Source organism: Sorex araneus, chromosome 6 (genome assembly GCF_027595985.1).
Source record: "Sorex araneus isolate mSorAra2 chromosome 6, mSorAra2.pri, whole genome shotgun sequence".
NCBI lineage: Eukaryota > Metazoa > Chordata > Mammalia > Eulipotyphla > Soricidae > Sorex > Sorex araneus.
In genome coordinates, this window is record NC_073307.1 from 60,859,504 (window position 1) to 60,883,314 (window position 23,811).

The window sequence follows — 23,811 nt, forward strand, 5'->3', positions numbered from 1 at the left end:
AGAGAGAGAGAGAGAGAGAGAGAGAGAAAGAGACACAGAGAGAAAGGCAGGGAGAGACAGAGAAGAAGGGAGTGTGTGAGAGAGACTCCACATGCAGGGGCTGGAGAGACAGTTGCAGGGGTTAGGGCGCTGGCCTGGCATGCCAGTGACCCTGGTTCTATTCTGGGCACTGCCAGGGATTACACCTGAGCACCACTGGGTGTGCCCTCCCATAAAAACCCGTGAAAACTCACAGCCAGCCCAAGTCCTGTACCCTGGAAAGGCAGGACGGACGAGGGACGTCCGATGAACTTCTCTGATAGACTGTGGCAAGTGGCACTTATGACTCATGTTTATAATTCGAATCTTCAGTTCCGAAGTCCTCCAGGGTGTCGGAAGGTGAGGACGGCCCAGGGAGCCCAGGGACTATCCATGTCCTCCTCGACCCTGCCCGCTTCCTTAACAGCACCTTTCCCTTGGTGGGGCCTGTCCTGCCCTCTCCAGGGCCTTAGGCCTTGCCTATGGCCAGTCCCCATCTCACTCTGCAGCACCCCCCCAGCCCCCTCGACCTGAGAGGGTGTCATGTGAACTTTGATGTATTCATTTGTGTGGGACGAGGGGTTATAATGGCGTGGGTCCCCTCCTGTTTCCTGTAGCCACTCCCTCCCCACAGGCAGCGAGCTGGGGTAAGTTTTTATTTTTAATTTAATTTAATTTTTATTTTAATGAATCATCGTGAGATAGTTACAGACTTACAAATTTTCATGATTACGTTTCAGTCAAACAATGTTCGAGTATCCATCCCTCCACCAGTGCCCATTCTCCACCACCAATGATCCCAGTGTCCCTCCCGCCACCCCCTCCCCCTCCCACCCTCTGCCTCTGTGGCAGACACATTCCTTCTTTCTCTGTCCTTTTGGGTGTTATGGTTTGCAACATAGGCACTAAGCATCATGTTTGGTCCACAGCCTACTCAGCACACATCTACCGTCCCTAGTGATCCCTCCAACCATCATTTGCTTAGTTGTCTCTTCTCCATCTCACCTGCCTTTTCCCTGTCGCGTAAAATCAGCTTCCAAGCCATGGGACCACTCTCCTGGCCTTTATCTCTACTATCCTTAGGTGTTATTCTCCTATTATGTTACTTTATACTCCACACAAAATGCTACTTCAAGAAATAAAAGAGGACACAGGAAATGGAAACACATCCCAGCTCATGGATTGGGAGAATTAACATGGTCAAAATGGCAATACTCCCCAAAGCATTATACAGGTTCAATGCAATCCCTATAAGGGTACCCATGACAGTCTTCAAAGAAATTGATCAAACACTCCTGAAATTCATATGGAACAACAAGCCCCCCCCAATAGCTAAAGCAATTCTTGGGTAAAAAAAGATGGGAGGCATCACCGTCCCCAACTTCAAACTGTACTAGAAAGTGGTAATAATTAAAATAACATGGTATTGGAACAAAAGCAGATCCACAGACCAGTGGAATAGGGTTGAATATCCTTACACACACCCTCAAGTATATGATCATATAATCTTTGATAAGGGAGCAAGAAATGTGAAGTGGAGCAAGGAAAGCCTCTTTTAACAAATGGTGCTGGCAAAACCGGACAGCTACATGCAAAAAAAAAAATGGGGGCGGCTCAGATCTCTACCTAATACCATGCACAGAAATCAGATCAAAGTGGATTAAAGACCTCAACATCAGACCAGAATCCATAAGGTACTTTGAAGACAAGGTCGGCAAAACCACCTACAACATTGAAGCTAAAGGTATTTTTAAGGACAAAATGCCATTGACCAAGCAAGTGGAAATAGAGATAAACAAATTGGACTATTATTATTATTATTTTAAATTTTATTGAATCACCGTGAGATAGTTACAAGCTTTTATATTTGGGTTACAATCTCACAATGATCAAACACCCATCCCTCCACCAGTGCACATTCCCCACCACCAATATCCTGGGTATACCCCCCCTTTCCCACCCTCCCCCTGCCTCTATGGCAGACAATATTCCCCATACTCTCTCTCTACTTTTGGGCATTATAGCCTGCAGCACAGACACTGAGAGGTCATCATGTTTGGTCCATTATCTACTTTCGGCATGCATCTCCCATCCCAGCTGGTTCCTCCAGCCATCATTTTCTTAGTGATCCCTTCTCTATTCCATCTGCCTTCTCCCCTGCGCTCATGAAACAGTCTTCCAGCTATGGGGCAATTCCCCTGGCCCTTGTATCTACTGTTCTTGGGTGTCAGCCTCATGTGATATTATTTTATACTCCATAAATGAGTGCAGTCCCTCTATGTCTGTCCCTCTCTTTCTGACTCATTTCACTTAGCATGATACTCTCCATGTATATCTTTTTATAAGCAAATTGCATGACTTCATCTCTCCTGACAGCTGCATAGTATTCCATTGTGTAGATGTACCAAAGTTTCTTTAACCAGTCTTCTGTTTTAGGGCACTCGGGTTGTTTCCATATGTTGGCTATTGTGAACAGTGCTGCAATGAATATATAGGTACAGATGTCATTTCTACTGTGCTTTTTTGCATCCTCGGGATATATTCCCAGAAGTGGTATTGCGGGGTCATATGGAAGCTCAATTTCTAGTTTTTGAAGGACTGTTCATATTGTTTTAAAATGGGACTATCTTAAATTAAGAAACTTCTGCAGCTCAAGAGAAACAATGGCCAAAATACAAAGACAGTCTACAGAATGGGAAAGGAGCAGGGGTAGGTTTTGCCATGTTCTTTCTCTCTCTTTTTCTGGTTGAGCATCAATCCCCAGTGATGCTCAGGGGTTACATCCTGGCTCTGTGCTCAGGAATCACTCCTGGAGATACTCCAGTGACCTTATGGGATGCCGGGGATGGAACCCGGGTTGGCTACATGTGAGACAAGCGCCTCCCCGCTGTCCTAGGGCACCGGCCCGGTCACTCCCATTTCACCCACTCAGTTTCACAGTCATGCCTGGTTGATGCTGAGGTGCCACTGGCTGCCATGTGGCCTCCATGGTTTGGCAAACCATGCTCCTCTCCCCACTTTGGGGGCGCCGTGCTGTCCCTTATCTCGCTTCCAGATAGTGAATATACCCCTGGGGGAAGGCCCCTGATTAGCCTTTCAGCTTTACACTCTCCCTTTAGCCACTCCACTTCCTCCCAGGGTGGTATGAAAAGGAGGCGGGAGCTTCGGCCTGAGATGACAGCCCCAAAGTCTCCAGGTGCATCACCCGCTCTCACCAGATGCGCCTGGAGGGGCACTGTGGCCCCTTGGAAAGAAGTCTAGGGGGATCTCACCTGGCATCCAGGAACCCTGGGGTGGGCACAGTGAGACGCAATGGGTAAGGGGACCCCACCCCACAGATGGGGGGGCAGGGTTCGGGCACTGGGAAGGTTCCACACCGGAATGACCGGCGTTGCTGGGGGTGGAGTTGGCATCTCTCCCCACTGCCAGCTTGTGCTGAGTCCCACAGCAGCCCCCCTAGGTTTCTGCCTTGGTCTACCCCCAGGGGATTCTGGCCCTCCTGTCTGCTTCCTGACCTGTTGGAAGGCGGGGTGCAGGAGGTTGACCCCAAGGGAAGTTTTCAAGAAGGGGAGAGATGGAGGGGGAGTGCAGGCAGCAGGGGGCAAGGAGGGACGGAAGGAAAGGGACACCCAGGCCCCGGGCCATGGTGTTCAGTCATGGCCACCCTTGTTCCAGCAGAGGGTGGATGTGAGCCCCACCCCAGGGCACAGCCCCCCCCCGTCCCCCCGCCCCCCACTGGTCTGCAGGGCCCCTTGTCCAAGGGAAGTGGGGATCTGCAGTGTCGTCGAGGGCCACGTGTGGTGCTGAGGGTGCCAGTGACTCCCCGGGAAGCTGTAAAGGGGGAACCTCAGCCAGGCAGTGATGCCCAAGCCTCCAGCAAAGGCCTCTGCACCCAGGAGGGAGGATGTTGACCTGAGGGTCAGTCTCTGAAGGCTGTAGCAGGGCCGGGAGGTTAATGTTTAGTGAGCAGCCGCCCCGCCCGGTCACCTTGCAACTTGCTTAGGTGTGAGATTAAAAAGAAAAAAACAAACCAATGCCAGGAGGGCCAGGCAGTGATTGTGGTGCTCGGAGAACAGTGGACTGCACGGGCAGACATGTGGCATCCTTGTTGTCCGGGCTCCGGAGAGGGTGCTCGGACAGAGAGCTACAAAAGGCAAAATGGCAGCAAGATGCCTGATTGCCGAGGGCCCTGGGGTGCAGCTCAGTGCTAGAGTCTAGGCTGGTGTGTATGAGGGTTGATTCTCAGCACACACACACACACACAGATACACACACACACACACACATGCACATACAACATGTGCACACCCACTCACAGGCACACACACGCACACCCATGCACACACACGTACATGTGCACATACAACACGAACACACATGCATACGCACATAAACACACATACATGTGCACATTCATACAACATGAACACATATACACTCAGTCACGCACATGCACACACATGCACATATACATAATACACATGCACATACATGCACACACTCAGACACATGCGTATACTCACACTAACACACATGTACATGCACACACATGCACACACACAAGCACACAGACACATAGACATGCACAACATGCTCATATACAGCCACAGACACACATGCATACACTCACACACATACAGCCATTAGACACACACTCACACATGCACACACACTCATGTACACACGCACACACAGAAACACAGCCACATAGACACACACTCATACACTCACACACATACAGCCAGAGACACACACAGCCACAGAGACACACACATGCATGCATTGTACACAGACATGCACACACATGCACAAACAGCCACAAAGACACACATGCACAAACATACAGTCACATAGACACATACACATGCACATACACCCATTTATATGTACACACATACACACAAACACATCCACATAAACACACACATGCGCATACACACACATACAGCCGCATAGACACACACACATGCACGGATACATGCACACACATGCAGACATAAAGCCATATAGACATACACACATATATGTGTGCACACAGCCACATAGATACACAGCCATATAGAACACACACACACACACTAACACATATGCATATACACACAGGTGCACAGACTCACACACACACACACACACACACACACACACACACACGTGGGATCATTATAGCACAGAGAGCCAGTGCAGAAGCAGCCTGGGCAGGGGCTGCCGGCAAGGTGAGTCTGACACAGGTGACCACTTGGAAGAGGAGGGCCTGCGCGGGGCCACGGAGTGTGGAGAGCAGGTGCCCTGTGTTCCTTTCCCTGAGAGCAGTTGAGGCCCCCACCCTGGCATCACAGAGCACTGGACAGTTGGCTGGAAGGCCCAACCTACTCAGCTCTGGACTCTGCCCGGGAAATTTCCATCTGGAGCAGAGGCCCAAGGCGAGCAGGTTGGCAGCGGCTGGGGCCCGTGGAAACGTGCTCAGGCATCCTGCGTGGCTTGTTCACGGCAAACGCGTGAGTCGGGGAGGGCCTGGCTTCTCCCGAGGCAGCCGGGAGAAAAACAGCTGCTCTGCTGAGGCGATCCTGGGAGGGGAACCAAGAGTCAAAAGCCGAGGGAAAGGGGCTGGTCAGCAGGGCAGGAAATGTCCCGCCCTGTCCAGGCCACTGGTCAGCACACCGGACAAAGTGGGCACAGGAGCAGAAAGTGTGGGAGAACGGATGGTCAGACGGATGGCACTGCATAAGCTGAGAAGGGAGCCCTGGGTGGCTCGGGCCTCCCGAGGGGGGACCCTGCCCTGGCCAGATGCATCAAACCACTTCATTCAAGATCATCACTGCAGCTTCGTGCCCCCTGGGGCGTGCTCGGGAGTATCTCCCTCCCTCTCTCTCTCTCTCTCTCTCTCCCTCTCTCTCTCTCTCTCTCTCTCTCTCTCTCTCTCTCTCTCTCTCTCTCTCTCTCTCTCTCTCTGTCTCGTGCCTGTGCATGTTTATGGTATATCAACTCAACGAGTTTATGAGTCTGTTACCCCCCAGGGGAAAGGCAAGAAGGGAAGAGGTGTGCAGGAGAGACGGAATGGGGGTGTCAGGAACTTATTTAGAGTGGGGCGTTGGCCCCTCAACAGAACCAGAGCGACAGTGACCGTGTGAGGAGTCGGGGAAGGGCTGGCTTCAGGTTCAGCTTCAGGGCAGGGAGGATGGTCAGGCTGACTCAGCGACCACACTTCCAGCCAGTTGCAGGGCATGATGAAGCGCCAGCTTCAGGACCACACAGGTGCATTATGTCCCTGCTCTCGTGCTGGCCAGGAATCACCCGGTTTCTACCCGGCCTCTGGGAAGTGGACAGATGTGCCTCTTGGTCCAACAGAGAGAGCAAGGAAGAACAGGGCCTCTTCCATCGTGCGGGGGCTTGGGAAGGCAGGGGTGTCTCTGCAGGAGGAGTGCCCCCCTTGCCCCCTGTCCACCCCAGGGCCTGGTCCTGCCGCCTCTCAGCCCCGACTCTCTTTCAGCTGAAAATACACGGCCATGGAGGAGGCCCGGCCCCAAGGCTCAGATTCCTTCTCACTCAGCTTCAAGAACCCGGATGCTGTGTCCCTGCGGAGTCTGGTCTGACCCCTTGCCTGCCCTGTCCATCGTGACCACCTCCTTTGCACTCTTAGGGCCGACCGCACACCCTGCGGCCCCCTCGCTCCCCTCACGGCCAGCTTGGCACCGACTGCACGTGGCCACCGTGCGTGGGAGGGCCTGGTGCAGTGAGATTGGGGGATGAGAAGGGGCAGCGGAGGGCGGGGCTCAGGCAGGTTCCAGGCCGCCCCAGGCAAGGCCCAGGGAATGGGGCGCCATCTCCCACCACCCCGAGAAACGCGACCACTGCCCACGGGCAGCCCACAGGGGATGTTCCTGATGGTCTGTCTCTCTAGGAGGAAGGCCGGGACCCCACTGAGAGAGGGCACAGCTGGACTGCTGACCCCCTGGAGCGCCCTTCAGGATGGTAGGGGTGAGGGGGTGGGGGGCTGGCCAGGGGCTTCTTTTTTGTTTGTTTGTTTGTTTTTGGGTCACATCTGGCGGTACTTCGGGCTGACTCCTGGCTCTGTGCTCAGAGATCACTCCTGGCGGTACTTTGGGGGCCATATGGGATGGGATGCCGGGATTGAACCTGGGTCAGCTGTGTGCAAGGAGGCAAATGCCCTCCCCGCTGTCCTATCGCTCCAGCCCCCAAATATTTATCCTTTTTTTTTTTAACTTTTGGGTCACACCCGGCAATGCTCAGGGGTTACTCCTGCCTCTATATTCAGGAATTACTTCGGGTGGTGCTCAGGGGACCCTTACAGAATGCTGGGAATCGAACCCAGGTTGGGTGCATGCAAGGCAAACACCTTCCCTGCTGTGCTATCACTCCAACCCCAAATATTTATTCTTTCTTTTATTTTCCTTTTTTCTTTCTTTTTTTTTTTCCCCTTGATTTTGGGCCACTTTCAGCCGAGAAGATGCGGCCATGGAGGTGCTCAGAGCTTACTCCTGGTTCTGTGCTCAGGGCTCATTCTTGGCGGGCTTGGGGCATCCTGTAGGGTGCTGGGGATTGAACCCAGTGGCCAGAGGCTTCTACCCCCAGTTGCATCCTGGCTGCTCAGGCTGGGCTGCGGGGATTCCCGCCCCTCAGCTGCCTTCTACCCCAGGGGCAGATTTGAGGATCCTCAGCGCTCTCAGGCCTGAAGTTGTAGGAGGTGGGGTGCAGGAGTGCAGCCGATGGGAGGGCTGGGGCCCGCAGGAGGGACTCGATCTTGCAGTGCAAGGTGCGGGGCAGCGGGGCGGCTCCTGCACCTCGCACCTGGCCGGGTGCTGGTCCCCTTGGACCTTCCGACTTGGGGCTGATGCCCAGGGTGGGAGGGCTTGAGGCAGCTGGGCTGGGGGTGCCATCAGCTCTGCAGCTTCAGGCCAGGCTGACCCTGTCAACCACCGTCCCCAGGAGGAGCCTGCAGCCAGCCCAGAGGCTCCGACGCTTCTGCAGGGAGCACTCGCAGCTCTGGAGATGGATCTGCAGGGGCCTGGCCTGCACCGGTGAGCCCCCGGGCTCACCGCCCGCCTCACACCACACCCCTACTCCACCTTTTAGCATCAGCAAATTGTCGATGGGGACCAAGAGCCAGCTCAGATCCCCAGATCTTGTCCCCAAGACTCTTTCCAGTGGGTGAGGGAGAGGGGAACACACCTCTTTCTCTCTTGATATAGCCAGCCTGCTGGGAATCCCAGGGAGGGTGGGAGTGATCAAGGAGGGCTGCCAGGAGGAGGTAGCATTTGGGTCTTCTAGACTGAGCATGCCTATGAGAGGGAGGGGCAGGTCAATAGGGAAGGTACCCCAAGTGGAGGAAGCACAGGAGCAAAGGTGAAAGCTCAGGGTGTGGGCAGAGAGCTGATAGACTGGCTGGAGGGGCCCAGGGTAAAGTTCTAGAAGAGGGGGTAGGGGTTACAGGTCATCTGGGACTGGTCTGCCTCAGGGCAGGGTTCAGACAGGCATGTATCACAGTCACTCTTACACTGGGCTGCACGAGAGGCAGCAGGGTAGATGGGCAGGTGTGGGGGCAGGAAGTTAGGGCCCCCCAGGACACAGGGTTTCCCAGGCCTGAGCCCTGATGACCATGCGGGTGGTACAGCTCCTCAGCAGTGACCCCTCTCATGTCCCCCCAGCTGCCCAGAGCTGACTCCTCTTTTCATCTCCCACCTGCCCAGGGTTGATCCCCCTTCCCCATGCCCTGCTCAGGGCTGACTCACCCCTCATCCCCTTGCCTGCTTGGGGCTGACCCACCCCTCATCCCCTCTCCTGCTCAGGGCTGACCCATGCCTCATCCCCTTGCCTGCTTGGGGCTGACCCACCCCTCATCCCCTTGCCTGCTCAGGGCTGACCCACCCCTCCTCATCCCCTCGCCTGCTTGTGGCTGACCCCTCTCTGCCCCCGCCTGTCCAGCCTTTGTGGCCTTCCTGCTGGTAGCCTGCCTCCTGAACTTCCAGCGGGCCCTGGCGCTCTTCATCCTCACCTGTGTGGTCCTGTTCTTCCTGGCCCAGAGCCTGCTCCAGCCGCTGCTGGCTCCAAAGCTGCAGAGGCTCCTGGAGCCCCTGGCCCGGCCCCGCCTGACCCTCTGGCTGAAGAGGTGAGTGAGCGGCAGCCTCAGGGCGGGGCCGACTGGGGCCTCTGGGTCAGGCCCGGCACAGAGGTGGTCCCCCGTGTTTGCCTGGTGTGTGCTGGCCGTCCTGAGTCAGCCTCTCTCTCGGTGGCAGCTACCCATTTCGGGGTGCCCCTGTGTCCCAATTTCAGGCCCCCGGCAGTGCCCAAACCTCCCGAGGGGGAGGCCAGGGTCCCTGCTGCCCACCATCTCCCATGGGCCGTGGGCACTGTCCAGCCTCAGGGGACTCTCCCTCCAGGGGCACGTAGCCCTGGGGCATTTGCCCGGGGCCCACTGGGTCCCTGGGCAGCAGGTCCAGACCCAGATTTCAGGGGGCGTCTTAGTGCATCCCAAAGTGGGAGCGGGAGTGGGAACCTCAGTCCACTGCCTGTGCCCTGACCCGACAGGGCCACTCTGCAGCCGCGTGCAGGCTGGCCGGGCCAGGGCCACCACATGGGCGGAGAGGAGGGCCGTGGCTGGGGCGCCCCCTCCCTTCTTGTGCAGCGTCTACCTAGGTGTTGCCCCCAAACACGCGCTTGTGACCTCCACGGGCGCCTGTGTTTGCTCAGAGCAATCTGGCGTCCAGGGAGGGCAGGTACTGAGGGGACGGCTTCTGGTCCCCTGCAGAGCCCTGGCCCTTGCCGCCTTCCTGGGCCTGGTCCTATGGCTGGCACTGGACACCGCGCAGCGCCCCCAGCAGCTGGTGTCCTTCGGGGGGCTCTGTGTCTTCGTGGGCTTCCTGTTCGCCTGCTCCAAGCAGCACCAGGCAGTGAGTGGGGGTCTCGTCTCCCGAGACCTGGACTGCCGGGAGCCCCCATGGGGAAGGTGGGGAGCGGGAGGGCACCCGGGCCTCGAATGGCAGGACACACAGACCCAGGATACATGGCTACAGGACACACAGCTGGCCAGGCCGCATAGCCGGCCAGTCTCCAACCTCCTAGCTGGCACCTTTCCACACAGGACACTCCCAGTACAGCCGGTACCAGTGTAGCCTTTTATGACCCTGAGAGAGTAACCCAGGGCCTAGCTGAGCTCAGCCTGTGGACGGCCATGCTGGCGGGGGGGGGGGGCGGGGGGGGACCCTGGATAGCCCCCGCCCCGCCCCTGGACAGCCCCAGACACGGGTGACGGTGCTTCTTCTGACAGGTGTCCTGGCGGGCCGTGTTCTGGGGCCTTGGCCTGCAGTTTGCACTTGGGCTTTTTGTCATCAGAACAGAACCAGGATTTGTCGCCTTCCGATGGCTGGGTGACCAGATCCAGGTGGGCCCCGGGGTCCAGAGGAGGAGCCAGTGGGTGGGGCCCCAGAGAGGGGCTGGGTGCTGGCCTGCAGCTCAGACCCAGCCTGGAGGGCCGGCACGCTTGTCTCCTGCAGGTTTTCCTGAGCTACACCGAGGCGGGCTCCAGCTTCGTGTTCGGGGAAGCTCTGGTCAAGGACGTCTTTGCCTTTCAGGTGAGCCCCTTCCTGCCCCCTCTGTCACAGGCCTGGGCAGCAGCATGCAGTGTGGGCATCGGGCTGGAGCAGGATCACAGTGCCCAGTCGCGGAGGGGGATGGTGCTGTCCAGAGAACAGGGCAAGCAGGAGACGGGGCTTGTGATGGGGCCTCCGCGTGTCCCAGCATCCTGACCCCGGGGGACCTTGTCCTTCCTGGGTGCACCAGGACCGCTTAGCAACAGGCCTGACGGGGAAAGGCTCAGACTGATGCCATCAGACTGATGCTGTTGGGCCCCAGAGCCCCCTGCAGAGTGACAGATCACACCCTGAGTCCTGCTGTCCCTGTGCCTCATGCAAGATGCACATGAACGCACTCACATACACAAAAGCACACTCACACACACACACATGAGCCTGCACAAATACACAAGCACACATACACAAGCACACACATGAATACACACATGAGCACACAAACACGAGCACACACAAATATACATACATGAGCACACACGAGCACACACACAAGCACACACAAATATACACACATGAGCACACACATGAGTACACATACATAATCTTGCACACACATGAACACACACTCAAGGACACACAGATGTACACACTTGCACACATGTACATGAATGACATGACCCCCCTTCCCCCCCCGCCACACACACATGTGCTGCTGACCAAGGTGGGCTGGGTTTGGGGACAGAGCTGGAATCTTTCAGAACTTTCTTGGCATTCTTGCCATGACTCCCATGAGACCAGCCCCAGGCCTTTGGGCCTCTCTCAGCCCTTCTGGAGTCCAGCTGCCCCTGGCGATCGATCCTCACTCCTGGGGGCCTGAGCTCCGCCCCAGGCCCCCTCGGCCCCTGCCCCTCCAAACCCTGGCCCCAAATGCCGGCCTCCAAGCCAGCTCAGCTGACATGGCCTCTACCTCCCAGAACCTCATCCCGATGAGTCACAGCAGCTTGGCACCATCTCTGTTCTAGAAACTTCCCACCCAGCTGGCGCCTCCAGCAGTCGTGCATCCCTCCTGGGTCAGGCTGTCCCCCTGACCCTCCTGCCTCTGGAATTGTCTCTGCTCCTGCCTGAGCTGGGTTCAAGGCTTCTGGAGAGAACTCAGGGCAGCCAGCAAGGGGGCTGCAGCTCCAGAGAGGGTGTCCGGCCCCCTCCTCCTCCACCCCCAGAGGCCAGCAGAACCAAATCTCACAAAATCCCAAATGGAAGGGTGGGCAAGGCACTGACTGTGGGGGCTGCGGGGACTTGTCTGCTAGGCTGTGGCTGAGTGAGGGCCATAGGGGGGCAGAGGGGAGTGTGGAGCAATGGGCTGGACGCGGCCTCCCAGGGGACTCTGACAGGGTGACGTCCTTCTGGGTGGGGGCCAGGGTCTGCCTTACTGCATCCCCTCAGCTCTCTGGAGAGGGTGGAGGGTCCGCTCTAGGGAGTCTGTCCGTCTGCTGGCCCGGGGCTGGGCTGTGGACTCTGGGACAGTGCTCAGGAGGAGACCCTCTGTGTGCTGTGGAGTTGGGGCTGGGCCTTCAGGGAGGAGAGAGTGGGTCTCAGGCTGGGGCCCTGCCTGGCTCTCAGAGGCCGGTTTCTTAGGCCCCCCCACTGACCGCGTGTGAGGTCCTGGACCTGCAGGGGGGCCCAAAAGGTGCTTTTCTACCCACCCCTCCACCTGCCACCGGGCGAATCTCGGAGTTTGAGGGCTAGAAGCTTCTCTTTTAAGTTAGGGGGTAGAGGTCACCCACCGGGACCCTGACCAGGAAGTGGAGATGGTCTTTCGTCCCCGTGGCCTTGGGGTCCCCAATTCCCTCGCCTCTGGTGCCCACACTCAGGGGACCACAGGGACCAGGGCGGGACTGTCCCTCACACGGCTGGGCTACCTCTCCCCTTTCCTGGTCACCTTCTCCCCAGGATGGTCCCCACGGGACACAGACCAGCTGCCCTCCCTGGCGGAGCCCTGAGTGTGTAGACAGTCCCCCAGGCGGGGTCACAGGATGGCCGGGGCTCTAGTGTCTGGACGAGGCTGCAGTTGTCTGCAGGGCCAGGAATGGGAATTACAGCACTGGGCCCCTCTGTGCTCTGAGGTCGCTTTGCTGGGGTTCTGGGGGGCCCTCCAGCAGGGCCTGCAGGTTAGGAGGTGCCAGGGAGCCCCCCACACTCCAGCGCCCTGTGCTGCTCCCAGGGGCTGTCCCCGCCCCCGAACCTCACCGCTCCTGTCCACTCCTCTGAGGCTGGCTCATGTCTACCCCTCTCTCATGGCCATGGCCGCATGGCCGGGCCCCTGAGTCGCAGATGGGGCTCCTGCCCTGGCTCCCGCCGTCTGGAGCTCTGGCCGAGCAGGGCCCCGGAGGAGCTGCCCACAGTGAGGGCTGTGGAGAAGGGCCGAGAAGCCCCGGGCTCTTGGGTCTCGCCCGTGACCGTGGCCTGGGAGCCCCATTTTCCCTCTGCCCTGGACTGTCCGGGCTCCCCCACTGTGTCTGCACACCTCCCTGCCATCACACAACAGGAACTAGAACATTCCAGCGTGAGTCTTCCTCTCCACTGACCCCGAGGCCTGTTCCTGCCTGGGGCCAGTGCTGTCTTGGGACTTTGCCTGGCCACGGCAGAGACCACACATAGAGCCACCCCCGTGCGTGTCTGAGCACTGGGGCCAGTGCCCCTGTCCCAGCCATTTGTCCCTTGGTGGCCATCCTGATGGCCTTCTGGGCTTGTTCTGCCTTAGTCCTTTTGTCACTCTGGAGAGGATGAGCTGGCCCCCCAGGCACACATGTAGGGGCCACTCCCTCAAACCAGAGGCAGGGGGCAGCCCGCTCCGAGTGCAGACAGGCTGGCGGTGGGGGACTGGGAGGGAGAGTGACGAGGGGTGGGAGGAGAACCCACCAAATGGGGGATCCCGGCCTCAGCCACACGCAGGAGCGAGGTCAAGGCCAGAGTCTGGGACGCTGCTCGGGAAGGGGTGGACCCGGCATGCACCCCGGACCCCCTTCCGGACAGAGGTGGCCGTAACAAGGGGTGGTCGGGTCCTGCTTGGACGTCAGACTTTGAAGGGAACAGACCCCAGGGGCCCACCGGAGCCTGTGGGGTTTGGCTGCTGGCCTGCGGGGCCCCTCAGTGCCACCTGTGCCCGTCAGGTGCTGCCCATCATAGTCTTCTTCAGCTGTGTCATGTCGATGCTCTACTACGTTGGCCTCATGCAGTGGGTCATCCTAAAGGTGAGTCTGCACGGCCGCCCGGGCACTTGGGCCGCCCCGCTCCGGGACCCACACCTTCTCCCCTGCTGCCCCCTCCCACAGGGACCAGGGTCCCCAACATCCTCCTCCTGGACCCCATGACACCCCAGAATCCCCTCCCCCAAGCTCTCCCTGCAAAACTCCCGTTCCTGATGTGCATCGGTAGAAAAAGGACCCCTGGGTGGTGGAAGAATCTGGGGCATCTGGGCTGGCTGTTGGGTGAGACAGAGTCAAAAGTGGTGGGCACACGTCTTGGAGCCTGCACAGGCCTGCCCAGGTGTGGACACACTCCCAGAGGGTTGGAATGGTGGAGACCCCCCCCCCCCACACACACACTCTATTGGAGGGGCCTGAGGGGATGTTTCTGGGGAGGGGTTGGGAGATTGGGGGTACTCATGCCCCACTCCTGGCTCCGGGGTTGCTGCTTGCCTGCAGATTGCCTGGGTGATGCAGGTGACCATGGACACCACCGCCACGGAGACCCTGAGTGTGGCCGGGAACATCTTTGTGAGCCAGGTGGGTGCTGCGCCTGGAGCTATCTCGGGGGGATCACCAAGGGTGCTGCACGGGGAACACGCCTGCTGGGTGGCTCTGCTGGGCTTGCTCTGTCCTGAGGCCTCCCTGCCAGCTTGGAGCAGGGCCCGGAGCCGTTTGGTGACAGTCCTTGACTTAGAAAGAAAAGTCGCCCGCCGCTCCGAGGAGGGAGGTCCACTTTCTTTAAGCCAGAAGCAGAAAGCAGCCCCAATTGTACTCAAGGGGACCGCCGCCCCCTGGATTGTCCCCATGCCCTTTTGGGGGCCTCCCCAATCTGGGGAAATTCCGGCTTAGAGACTCAAGCACTATAGTGAGGCCACCAGGGAGATGGGAGTTCAGGCTGGGGGTGATCAAGTGCCCAGAAACAAGAAATTCGGTGCCTGGAACCTGGACCCCACCTCACCTCCTGCTGGTTCTCCCTGCTTCCAGCAGGGCTCCACCCTCGGGACCCCCAGCCAGCTGTGGATCCCAGGGCCTCCACTGGTCACTTGGCGGGAACGGACACTTCCAGTGGCCATTCCTGATCACTCCCTTGTAAAGATCCCCCAGGACTCTCCCTCAGAGATTCCTGAAGGACCCCTCCCCCGCCACCCCCGGGCCCCCACCCTCTCCTGGATGGGAGCATGGCATGGCCAGTGCCCCTGCGTGAGCTTCTCTCTGACACGCCCCGACTCTCTCTTGGCTCCCTTGGACGGTGGGGAGGGCCAGCCAGCTCGGGCCCTGTCCCCTCTGCAGACGGAGGCGCCCCTGCTGATCCGGCCCTACCTGGCGGACATGACTCTGTCCGAGCTGCACGTGGTCATGACCGGCGGCTACTCCACCATCGCGGGCAGCCTGCTGGGCGCCTACATCTCCTTTGGGGTAAGGGCATGTTCCTTTGCTGGTGGACACCCCGAAGCCCATCTTTTGGGGTCCCTCCCTCCCTGCAGCCTCAATCAGCCCTCATTGGAATCCACAGAAGCTCTCGCTTGCCCCCTGCTGCCTTCCAGCCACCACTGCAAGTCCCTACCTCTTGGCCCTCTAGAGCCGCCTCTGGACAGCCACTCCTAGTGTAATTCCAGAAAGGTTCCTTGCACTCTCTCCTCAGTCCTCTCTTGTTGCCCAACTTCCTGCTCTGTTTACTCTGCACCCCTTTTATTTATAAAATCCGGGCTTCTCTCCCCCGCCAACACTGAGCCCTTAAAGTATGGTGACTTGCTTAGTAAGGTGGTGGGGGGATGAATTTATTGCACCAGAGAGAGCACAGCAGGTGAGACACTTGCCTTGCATGCGGCTGGCCTGGGTTTGATTCCTGGCATCCCATAAGTACAGCCAGGAGTGATTCCTGGGTGCAGAGCCAGATAACCCTTGAGCACTGCCAGATGTGGCCCCAAACCCCCAAACAAATCAGAAAAATAAAAGGAATATTAAGTTTAATATCAATGAGTGGAGAAGTACATATTTTGGATGTATCGGGATTGACTGAAATCATTAAATTGATCTTTTGTTCTTTGGATGGTACCCAATAGTGTTTAGGGGGGCGGAATCACCCACTCCGGGCATTGAGAGAAACACCAATGGGGGCAGAAGGCAAAGGACCTAGCCTGGGTCCCCCAAGCCAGGAGAGACTCATGGCATCTGTCATTTGAACCCTTGGTGTGATTTCTGCCTGTTTTTTCTCATTATCATGGTTACCTGCTCCTTCCCCAGAGGCCTCGCTGACCACTGACCGTCCTGTCTCTGCTCATGGCCATCCACATAGCACTGAGTGTGCCTGTTGGGTACTTACCCGCTAGGAGAGCAGCAGTGTGGGAAATGGGCGGGCGGGGGGAGTGGCTTCCATGAGGTGCAGTTCTGCAAGGGAGGGTCCCAGGGGTGCAGGTGGTTCCCTGTCTCTTTCTGGGAGCCCTTCAGGAGATCGACACGGCCAGAGGACGGGGTGCTGAGGGAGGAGCTGGCTCAGCCAGGGGCAGGAGGGGGAGAGCACCCTTGTGTCCCATAGTAACTCAGGCGTCCTCTAGAGGGCGACATGCCCACAGGGTCCCCTAACCCTCTGCTGCCCAGCCCTGCTAGGGTTCAGCTGCCTTGTATGGGGGGGTGGGGGGGTGGACACTGTCACAGCCCCCGTCCCAGCTGCAGCCAGCCTAGAACCCTCAAACCAGCCCCCATAAACACTATGTCCTGGATCTGCTGTGTTGGGGGGTCTGTTCCCTCGGCTGTCAAACGGGCTGGGGGAGGCATGATCTCCCCATTGCCAGCCCTCCAGGGCGGCTGGGCCCCTCAGCCTGTCCTCACTGCCCTGCAGATCGACCCCACGTCTCTGATCGCAGCCTCCGTCATGGCAGCGCCCTGCGCCCTGGCCCTGTCCAAGTTGGTCTACCCCGAGGTGGAGGAATCCAAGTTCAGAAGCCAGGAAGGCGTGAAGCTGAGCTACGGGTGAGCCAGTGCGGCTGGGGGGCCTGTGGTCCTGCCCGTCACGGCCCTACCCTGGCCATCAGGAGCTGATGTGCCAGTTCTCACTCTCACCCGCAGACTGAGCGCAGAAACCGGCCAGGGCAGGGCAGGAGACGGGCTGGGGTGCTACCAGCTGTGGACACTGCACAGCACCCCCTTGACACTTCCTCACGGCGTCCCAGCAGCCCTGTGACCTTTCTTCACACCTTCCTTCACAGCTGGGCTGAAGGGTGCAGTGTGAAATCCTAACCTCACCATTTCCTGGGGGTGTCTACCCGCTCATCCACGTCAGGCCAGCCGGTCTAAAAGGAGAATTGGAGTCAGACCGCTAGCAGCACCGTATGGCTGGTTCAATCAGGGGGCAACACCAACAATTATTATTCATATTAGTTTTGTTTGGGAGCCACACCTGGCGATGCTCGGGGGTTACTCCTGGCTCTGCACTCAGGAACTACTCCTGGCGGTACTCAGGGAACCGTAGGGGATGCCAGGATCAAACCTGGTTCTACTTGCATGCAAGGCAAACGCCCTCACTGCTGTCCTATTGCTCTGGCCTCAACATGAACAATTATTCATAAGAAATATGCCTGTTCAGCTGGAGTGCCTGACAGCCCTGGTTCAACCCCCCACCCAAAGGCAAAGTACCATAGATGGTTCCTTGAGTGCAGAGCAGGCCCTGAGCACTGCTGGTGTGGCATTTTCTTTTGGCACTAGACCTCCGATGTCTGGAGTATATTCTACATTTGCAGTGTCTGAATCAGGACCAGTTTCCTGTATAAACCCAGAGCTTCTATGGCAACTGGCTTGCACCTTTGCTAGAAGTTGGGGTCCCTGTTGCTCGGGCCAGCTCCCCCTTCTCCGGGCTCGGAGAGAGAAGCAGGACGCTGTCCAGCCCGTAGGTGCTGTGGCTTGGATAGACCCATGACAGGAGCTGCCCGTCTCACCCACAGGGATGCTCAGAACCTTCTGGAAGCCGCCAGCAGCGGGGCTGCCATCTCCGTGAAGGTGGTGGCCAATATTGCAGCCAATCTGATCGCCTTCCTGGCCGTGCTGGCCTTCATCAACGCCGCCCTGGCCTGGCTGGGAGGCATGGTGGATGTGGAGGGCCTCAGTTTCCAGGTCTGGCCTGTTGAGGGGGATGCAGCCCAGGGAGGTCAGGGAGACCCCTCAGGGCCCGGTGGCAGCAGTGTCCTCACTTACACCCCCAGCTCCTCTGCTCCTACATCCTGCGGCCTGTGGCCTTCCTGCTGGGCGTGACCTGGGAGGACTGCCCGGTGGTGGCCGAGCTCCTGGGCATGAAGCTGTTTCTGAACGAGTTTGTGGCCTACCAGGAGCTCTCTGTGTACAAGGACCGCCGCCTGGCAGGGATGGAGGAGTGGATCGACGGCAAGAAGCAGTGGATCTCAGTGAGTGCCCGTCTGTTCCCAGGGGAGCCCAGCCAGGTGTCCTCCTGCCAATGTCGGCTCCCCCATGCTCATTGGGCCAGAGCTGGGCAACAGCCATCGGCCCGGGTGATTCCTGCCATGACTCCCAAGGATCCCTGGGATAGTCCAGGAGCCAGGACTGGAGAAAGGGGGGACGGTTTGCTCACAGCTGGGCTGCCTGATCTCATTGGTGGGGGGCTGCTCTGTTGAAGTTCTCTGTTGGTTTTTATTTTGGGGCCACAGGTGGTGCTCAGGACTGACTCCTGACTCTGTGCTCAGAGATCACACCTGACAGGGCTCAGGGTGCCCTGTGGGACACCAGGGACCCAACCTGGGTTGGACGCCTGCAAGGGAAATGCATCCCAGGGAGTCGGGGCCGGGGTGGCGGTTCCTGGACGGGGCACAGGGCAGTGTGTGTCCCTCACGGTCCATCCCGACTGTGCAGGCACATGCTCCCGCCTGAGTGGTTGTGATTTGCCCCTGTGCTCTCCATACGCCTCCCCCACCCCGACGCCGGGCTGTTCTCTGAACTCGAACTGATCCCTCCTCTGGGCTGTTCCCTGGACCCCTCCTACATGTGGGGAGCCCTGGAACCTGGGCACAGGCGGCTCTGCCCCGGGGCACGCTCAGCTCCAGAGATTTAGTTGTTGTCTTTTAATTAATTAATTTTATTTTATTTTTTAACTTTGGAGCTACAGGGGTGATGCTTGAGGCACTGGTCTCAGCTCAGTGTGTGTGGGGGTGGGGGGTTTCCCCTGGGGATGCCAGGGAAGCTGGGATGGATCCCAGGCCTCCCACAATGACAGCGGGCACCAGGTGGCTGAGCTCTTGTCTGGCCCTTCTCTAACGCTTTCTTTGTCTTGTTCTTTTTGGCTGCACCCGATGATGTTCAGGGCCGACTCCTGACTGCACTCAGGAATTACTCCTGTTGGTCTCAGGGGGCTTCGTATTAAACCCAAGCTGGCTGCTGTACTGTCTTTCCAGCCCAAACAATTTATGTTTTCAGTGGTAAAGGAATACACTCTGTTAAAAAACAAAACTGGGATAGCCCCAGTGCTAAAGCTCATGTTCAGAGATGGGCTCGGAGCATCAGCGTTTGGGAGCCATGACAGGAGAGACAAGACAGGGGTGGGCAAACCTTTGGGTTGAGAAAGCAGGATGTGAAAAGGTCCTGGGGTTGAGAAGCACCTGGTGGGTTTGGAATTACCTGGTTAGAACTGGATTGAGGTGAAGCGAGTCTTTCTGGCTGTATCACTTTGATGTTCTAGAAGCTGGCAGGACGCAGCTCTGAAAACCCCGGTTCACCTGTTCCCCCTCCCCGTGTCCCTATGCACACCTCGCCCTGTTTTTTGCACCCCCCACCCCCGCCAGTGCCAATCACTTTACACGCACTTTCACACAACAGGTCCACACCCACCTTTTCCTTTGTGTGACTTCCCTGATGATCTCTAGTCAAAAATTTCCTCTCGGGAATGCTGTGGCGGGGGCAGAGCCGAGGGTCCTCCTGACTTGGTGTCACCTCCTAGGTGAGAGCGGAGACACTCACCACCTTTGCCCTCTGTGGATTCGCCAACTTCAGCTCCATCGGGATCATGCTAGGAGGCCTGAGTGAGTCCTGGGGCGCTTCTCGGCACCTCGGAGGTCAGAGATGCTGGTCTGAGCCCTGGAGCCGCTTCCTGGGGCCCAAATTCCAACATGCCTCAGTTGGCCCACTTGTCCACGGCCAGCTCTAACCACATGGTTGAGGCATTCCCCCAGCCGATGGTTTCCTGGCCGTGCCTGGGTGGTCCCTGTGTATACACCTTGGCCTGCGTGGGGGGTGGGCGTGGGGCCACTGCCGACCACTGCTGGCCTGTCCTGACACTCTGGCCTGCTGTTCCCACTGCATGGGGCCGGGCAGGCCTGGGGGGCCTCCAGAGGACGTACCCCCAAGCTCTCAGCTCCTCCTCACACTGCCCCAGAATGGGGGCTCCGGTCACCCCAGCAGCTGATGGCTGAGATCATTGGGATGGCCCAACTCCAGACCTGCACACGTTTCCTCTGTGGCCTCTGGTGGGCCACGGAGACCTGTGGGGGTGGGGGCTCACCCAGGACCCGCTAGGAGAGCTCTAAGCACCACCCCTGCCTGGGGCATCAGGCTGCCCAGAGGCAGGCAGGGATCTAGCCTGAGCCCACGTGTCCCCTGCAGCATCCATGGCGCCCCATCGGAAGGGCGACTTCTCGGGGATCGTGCTGCGGGCGCTCCTCACAGGGGCCTGCGTGTCCCTGGTTAATGCTTGTGTGGCAGGTGAGTGCAGGTGGGGTGGGGCCAGGGGTCTGTGGGCACAGACCCCACCTGAGGCCTGGCTGTGTCCCCGCCCAGGCATCCTCTACATGCCCAGGGACCCCGTGGTGGACTGCGCGTCCCTGCTGAACACCACTGTGAGCAATGCCAGCTACGAGCTCTACCTGTGCTGCCAGGAACAGTTCCAGGGGTGAGCAGGGGGCGGGAAGGGGGTGCAGGGGGTGGCAGCAGCATCCCCGTGTCCCTGGCGCTGGGCCTGGCGTGCGCATCACAGCCTCACTTCTTTGCAGCACTGGCCCAGCCCTGGGCCCCGCCGCCCTGTCCAGCTGCTGTAACTTCTACAATCACACGCTGTGCGGGTGACGGCCTCCTGTGCAGGACCCTCTGTCACAGGTCCTGAGGGGGTGATGGATGGGCAGCAGGGGGTGAGGGTGCCTCATGAGCCCCCCAGGTCAGCTCCCCCGAGGGGGAATCTCCAGGTCCCCTAACCTCCTCTCTCCCCTTATACCTGGTGGCCCCAGGACCCCTACCCCACCGCCCGCTGGTCCTCTCTTTCCCCCTTCTATTAGGCTCACCCATCTCTGGGACTCTGGGGTTTGCTGTGACTTTCATTCTTATGGACAGTTACTCCTGGAGAGCCCCCTGGACACTGGACACCCCCTAATCCTCCCCACTGGTGATTCTAGGGGGTTCCACAATGTGCTGGGTTTGGGGACCCCCAGACCTAATAAAGTTAGGCAGGTGCTTTGGCTTTGTTGTTGTTTTGCTACGGATGCTGTGAGACATTTTCTAGACTCATTTCACCCTAAGAAACGTGTTTGAGGGCTGGAGAGACAGCACAGCGGGGAGGGCGCTTGCCTTGCATGTGGCCGACCCAGGTTGGATCTCCAACATCCCATAGGGCCACCCCCCCAGCCCGCTGGGAGTGGTTCCTGAGTGCAGAGCCAGGAGTCAATCCCCAGGATTGCCAGATGTGGCCGCAAAGCAGGAAGCAAACAAGAAGAAACGTGTTTGATGGGGCCTCTTTCTCAGGCCCTCAGACTGTGGCATCCACTCGAGTGAGCCGGTGCATCATTGATGCCAAGGAATTGAGTGGGTGCTCTCTGCAGCCTTGAAGCTGGGAACAGCCATGGGGGCCTGTGGGCTGCTGGCCTCATCTATAGCCCCCAGGAGCCCCCAGTGCTGTGCGCCTGCCTGGAGGGGCAGCGTTGAGGCCACAGGGCAAGGACCTGCTATGGTTTTTGGTGGAACCGGTACACTCTGGAGCACGTCACGGAGGTTCCAAGCCGGGATGATGCAGTATCTGGCCTGATTGGAACTTGCCTAAGCCAGCTGACCCGGGTTCGACCCCCAGCACCCGCAGATGGTCCCCTGAGCCCCACCAGGAGTGATTCCTGAGCACAGAGCCAGGAGTCAGCCCTGAGCACTGCTGGGTGTGGCCTCCAAACCAAAACTTAACAAATAAAAACTATGCAAAATAATCAGATTCACTTTGTGAACTTACTAAGGTGGATTTCTGTTTGGTGCAGAGGATGGAAAGTGCCACCTGACACTGCAGGTAAACAAGGTTTTGTTTGTTTTTGAACCACACCAGGTGGTGCTCAGGGCTGACTCCTGGCATGGCTCTGGGGACCATATGGGATGCTGGGGATCGACCCCGGGTCAGCTGCGTGTAAGTCAGTGTATTACGGCTCCAGTCCTGAGAGAAACAGTTTTATAAACAGTTTCTATGATCTGTTTGGATGCAGGAATAAAATAATCACACCTGAAAAAGGGAAAAGAAAAGCAGAAAGCCCCCCCAAATTCCATACTAGGGTCTGCATTACCCCCCTTCCTCTCTGCTCCCTCCCACTCAACCAAAGAAGTGGGGTGGGGGTGGGAGCATGCACAGAGCCTGCCTGGCCGGTTAGCTGGTTTAATTCCTGGACTTTAATACTCCATGAAGTTTGAGGGTTCAATTATGCTACCATTAAATGATGCTCGGATGCCACTCTGCCTGTAAGGAAAAACACAAACCATCTGCGCACCCTGCCAGAGAATCGGTTTAGCAACTCCAGGTACATCCTCAGTCCCAGATGTCAGTTCATGCCTGCCGACCTTCAGAGACACACTACAAGTTACAGACATTATTTTCATTTTATTGAAAGTGTTTTTATTTTATTTTCAGCACTGTGGTTTACAGTTGTTCACGGCGGGGCTTCTTGTAGCCCAGCACCCCTCCCTTAGTGTCCACCCCGTCTTATGCCCCTCCTGGTCAGCTTCCTACTGCAGACCTGGCATCAGTTTCAGTTGCCTTGGGGCATCTGTTATTCCCCTCCTGTGTCCCTTTAGATCCCACATCTGAGGACGATCCTGTCTGCTTCTCTCCTGCCTGACTTCGCCCAGCACGATACTCTCCAGATCCGTCCATGTAGCAGCAAATTGCATGATTTTATACTTTTCTTGTAAATGAGTAGTATTTAATTATCTCCTCTTTTCTTTTTTTCCTTTCCTTTCCTTTCCCCCCCTCCCCTCCCATCCCCTCCTCCCCTCTCCTTCCTCTAAGTGGGTGGGGGGAGTGCACCAGGACAGTAATGTTTGGAAATAAGGGTTCTGGACAAGAACTGAGTACTGACTGAAAGGAGGTAAAGGGGGCCTGAAGCGATAGCACAGCGGGCAGGGTGTTTGCCTTGCACACGGCCGACCCAGGTTTGATTCCCAGCATCCCATATGGTCCCCTGAGCACCACCAGGGGTGATTTCTGAGTACAGAGCCAGGAGTAACCCCTGTGCATCGCCGGGTGTGACCCAAAAAGCAAAACAAACAAACAAACAAACAAATAAATAAATAAATAAAAAAGCACAGCTTGAGCTAGATTAGAAATACATCATTAAAAAAAAAGGAGGTAAAGGGACATACATGATAACCTCTCAGTACCTGTATTGCAAACCATTATAAGAGAGAGAGAGAGACAGAGAGAGACAGACAGACAGAGACAGACGAGAGAAACTGGGTGGGTTGGAGGAAAACTGGTGGCATTGGTGGTGGTGGGAAATGTGCACTGGTGAAGGGACGGGTATTGGGATATTATATGACCAAAGCCCAATCACAAACAAATTTGTAACTGTGTATCTCATGGTAATTAAGTAAAAATAAATAAATAAATAAATAAAATAAAAATAGACTTTAAAGCACCATCCTTTAAAAGGAGTGAAGGGGGTCTACAGCACCTCCCTGCGCCCCCCAGAGCGAGGCATAAGCAGCAAGGACTAATGTGTGCTTGGAGGTGCAGCCCTGGCGCGTCTCACCCTGGGCTCCGGGGGAGG

At 57.6% G+C, this 23,811-nt stretch overlaps 1 protein-coding gene across 1 annotated transcript; it reads left to right on the forward strand.

Moving 5' to 3' along the window:
• Positions 1–1,194: 1,194 nt before the first annotated feature.
• On the forward strand, positions 1,195–22,002 carry SLC28A1 (solute carrier family 28 member 1). Its single transcript, XM_055141071.1, has 19 exons — positions 1,195–2,513; positions 2,669–2,727; positions 6,506–6,602; positions 6,917–6,987; positions 7,963–8,054; positions 8,959–9,142; positions 9,782–9,923; positions 10,301–10,414; positions 10,527–10,604; positions 13,733–13,813; positions 14,267–14,347; positions 15,101–15,226; positions 16,650–16,780; positions 17,749–17,917; positions 18,007–18,204; positions 19,749–19,830; positions 20,411–20,509; positions 20,585–20,696; positions 20,797–22,002. Exons 3-19 carry the CDS (start codon positions 6,522–6,524, stop codon positions 20,867–20,869), a joined length of 1,914 nt encoding a protein of 637 aa, XP_054997046.1. The 5' UTR covers positions 1,195–2,513; positions 2,669–2,727; positions 6,506–6,521; the 3' UTR covers positions 20,870–22,002.
• The last annotated feature ends 1,809 nt before the right edge of the window (positions 22,003–23,811 follow it).

What these genes read in the sequence shown, in the direction of transcription:
- SLC28A1 (XM_055141071.1), top strand. Translation starts at nt 6,522, where the DNA reads ATGGAGGAGGCCCGGCCCCAAGGCTCAGATTCCTTCTCACTCAGCTTC. An exon ending in TGCAGTGGGTCATCCTAAAG is followed by an intron (nt 13,814 to 14,266) that starts GTGAGTCTGCAC and finishes GCTTGCCTGCAG; the next exon opens with ATTGCCTGGGTGATGCAGGT. An exon ending in TGGAGGGCCTCAGTTTCCAG is followed by an intron (nt 17,918 to 18,006) that starts GTCTGGCCTGTT and finishes TTACACCCCCAG; the next exon opens with CTCCTCTGCTCCTACATCCT.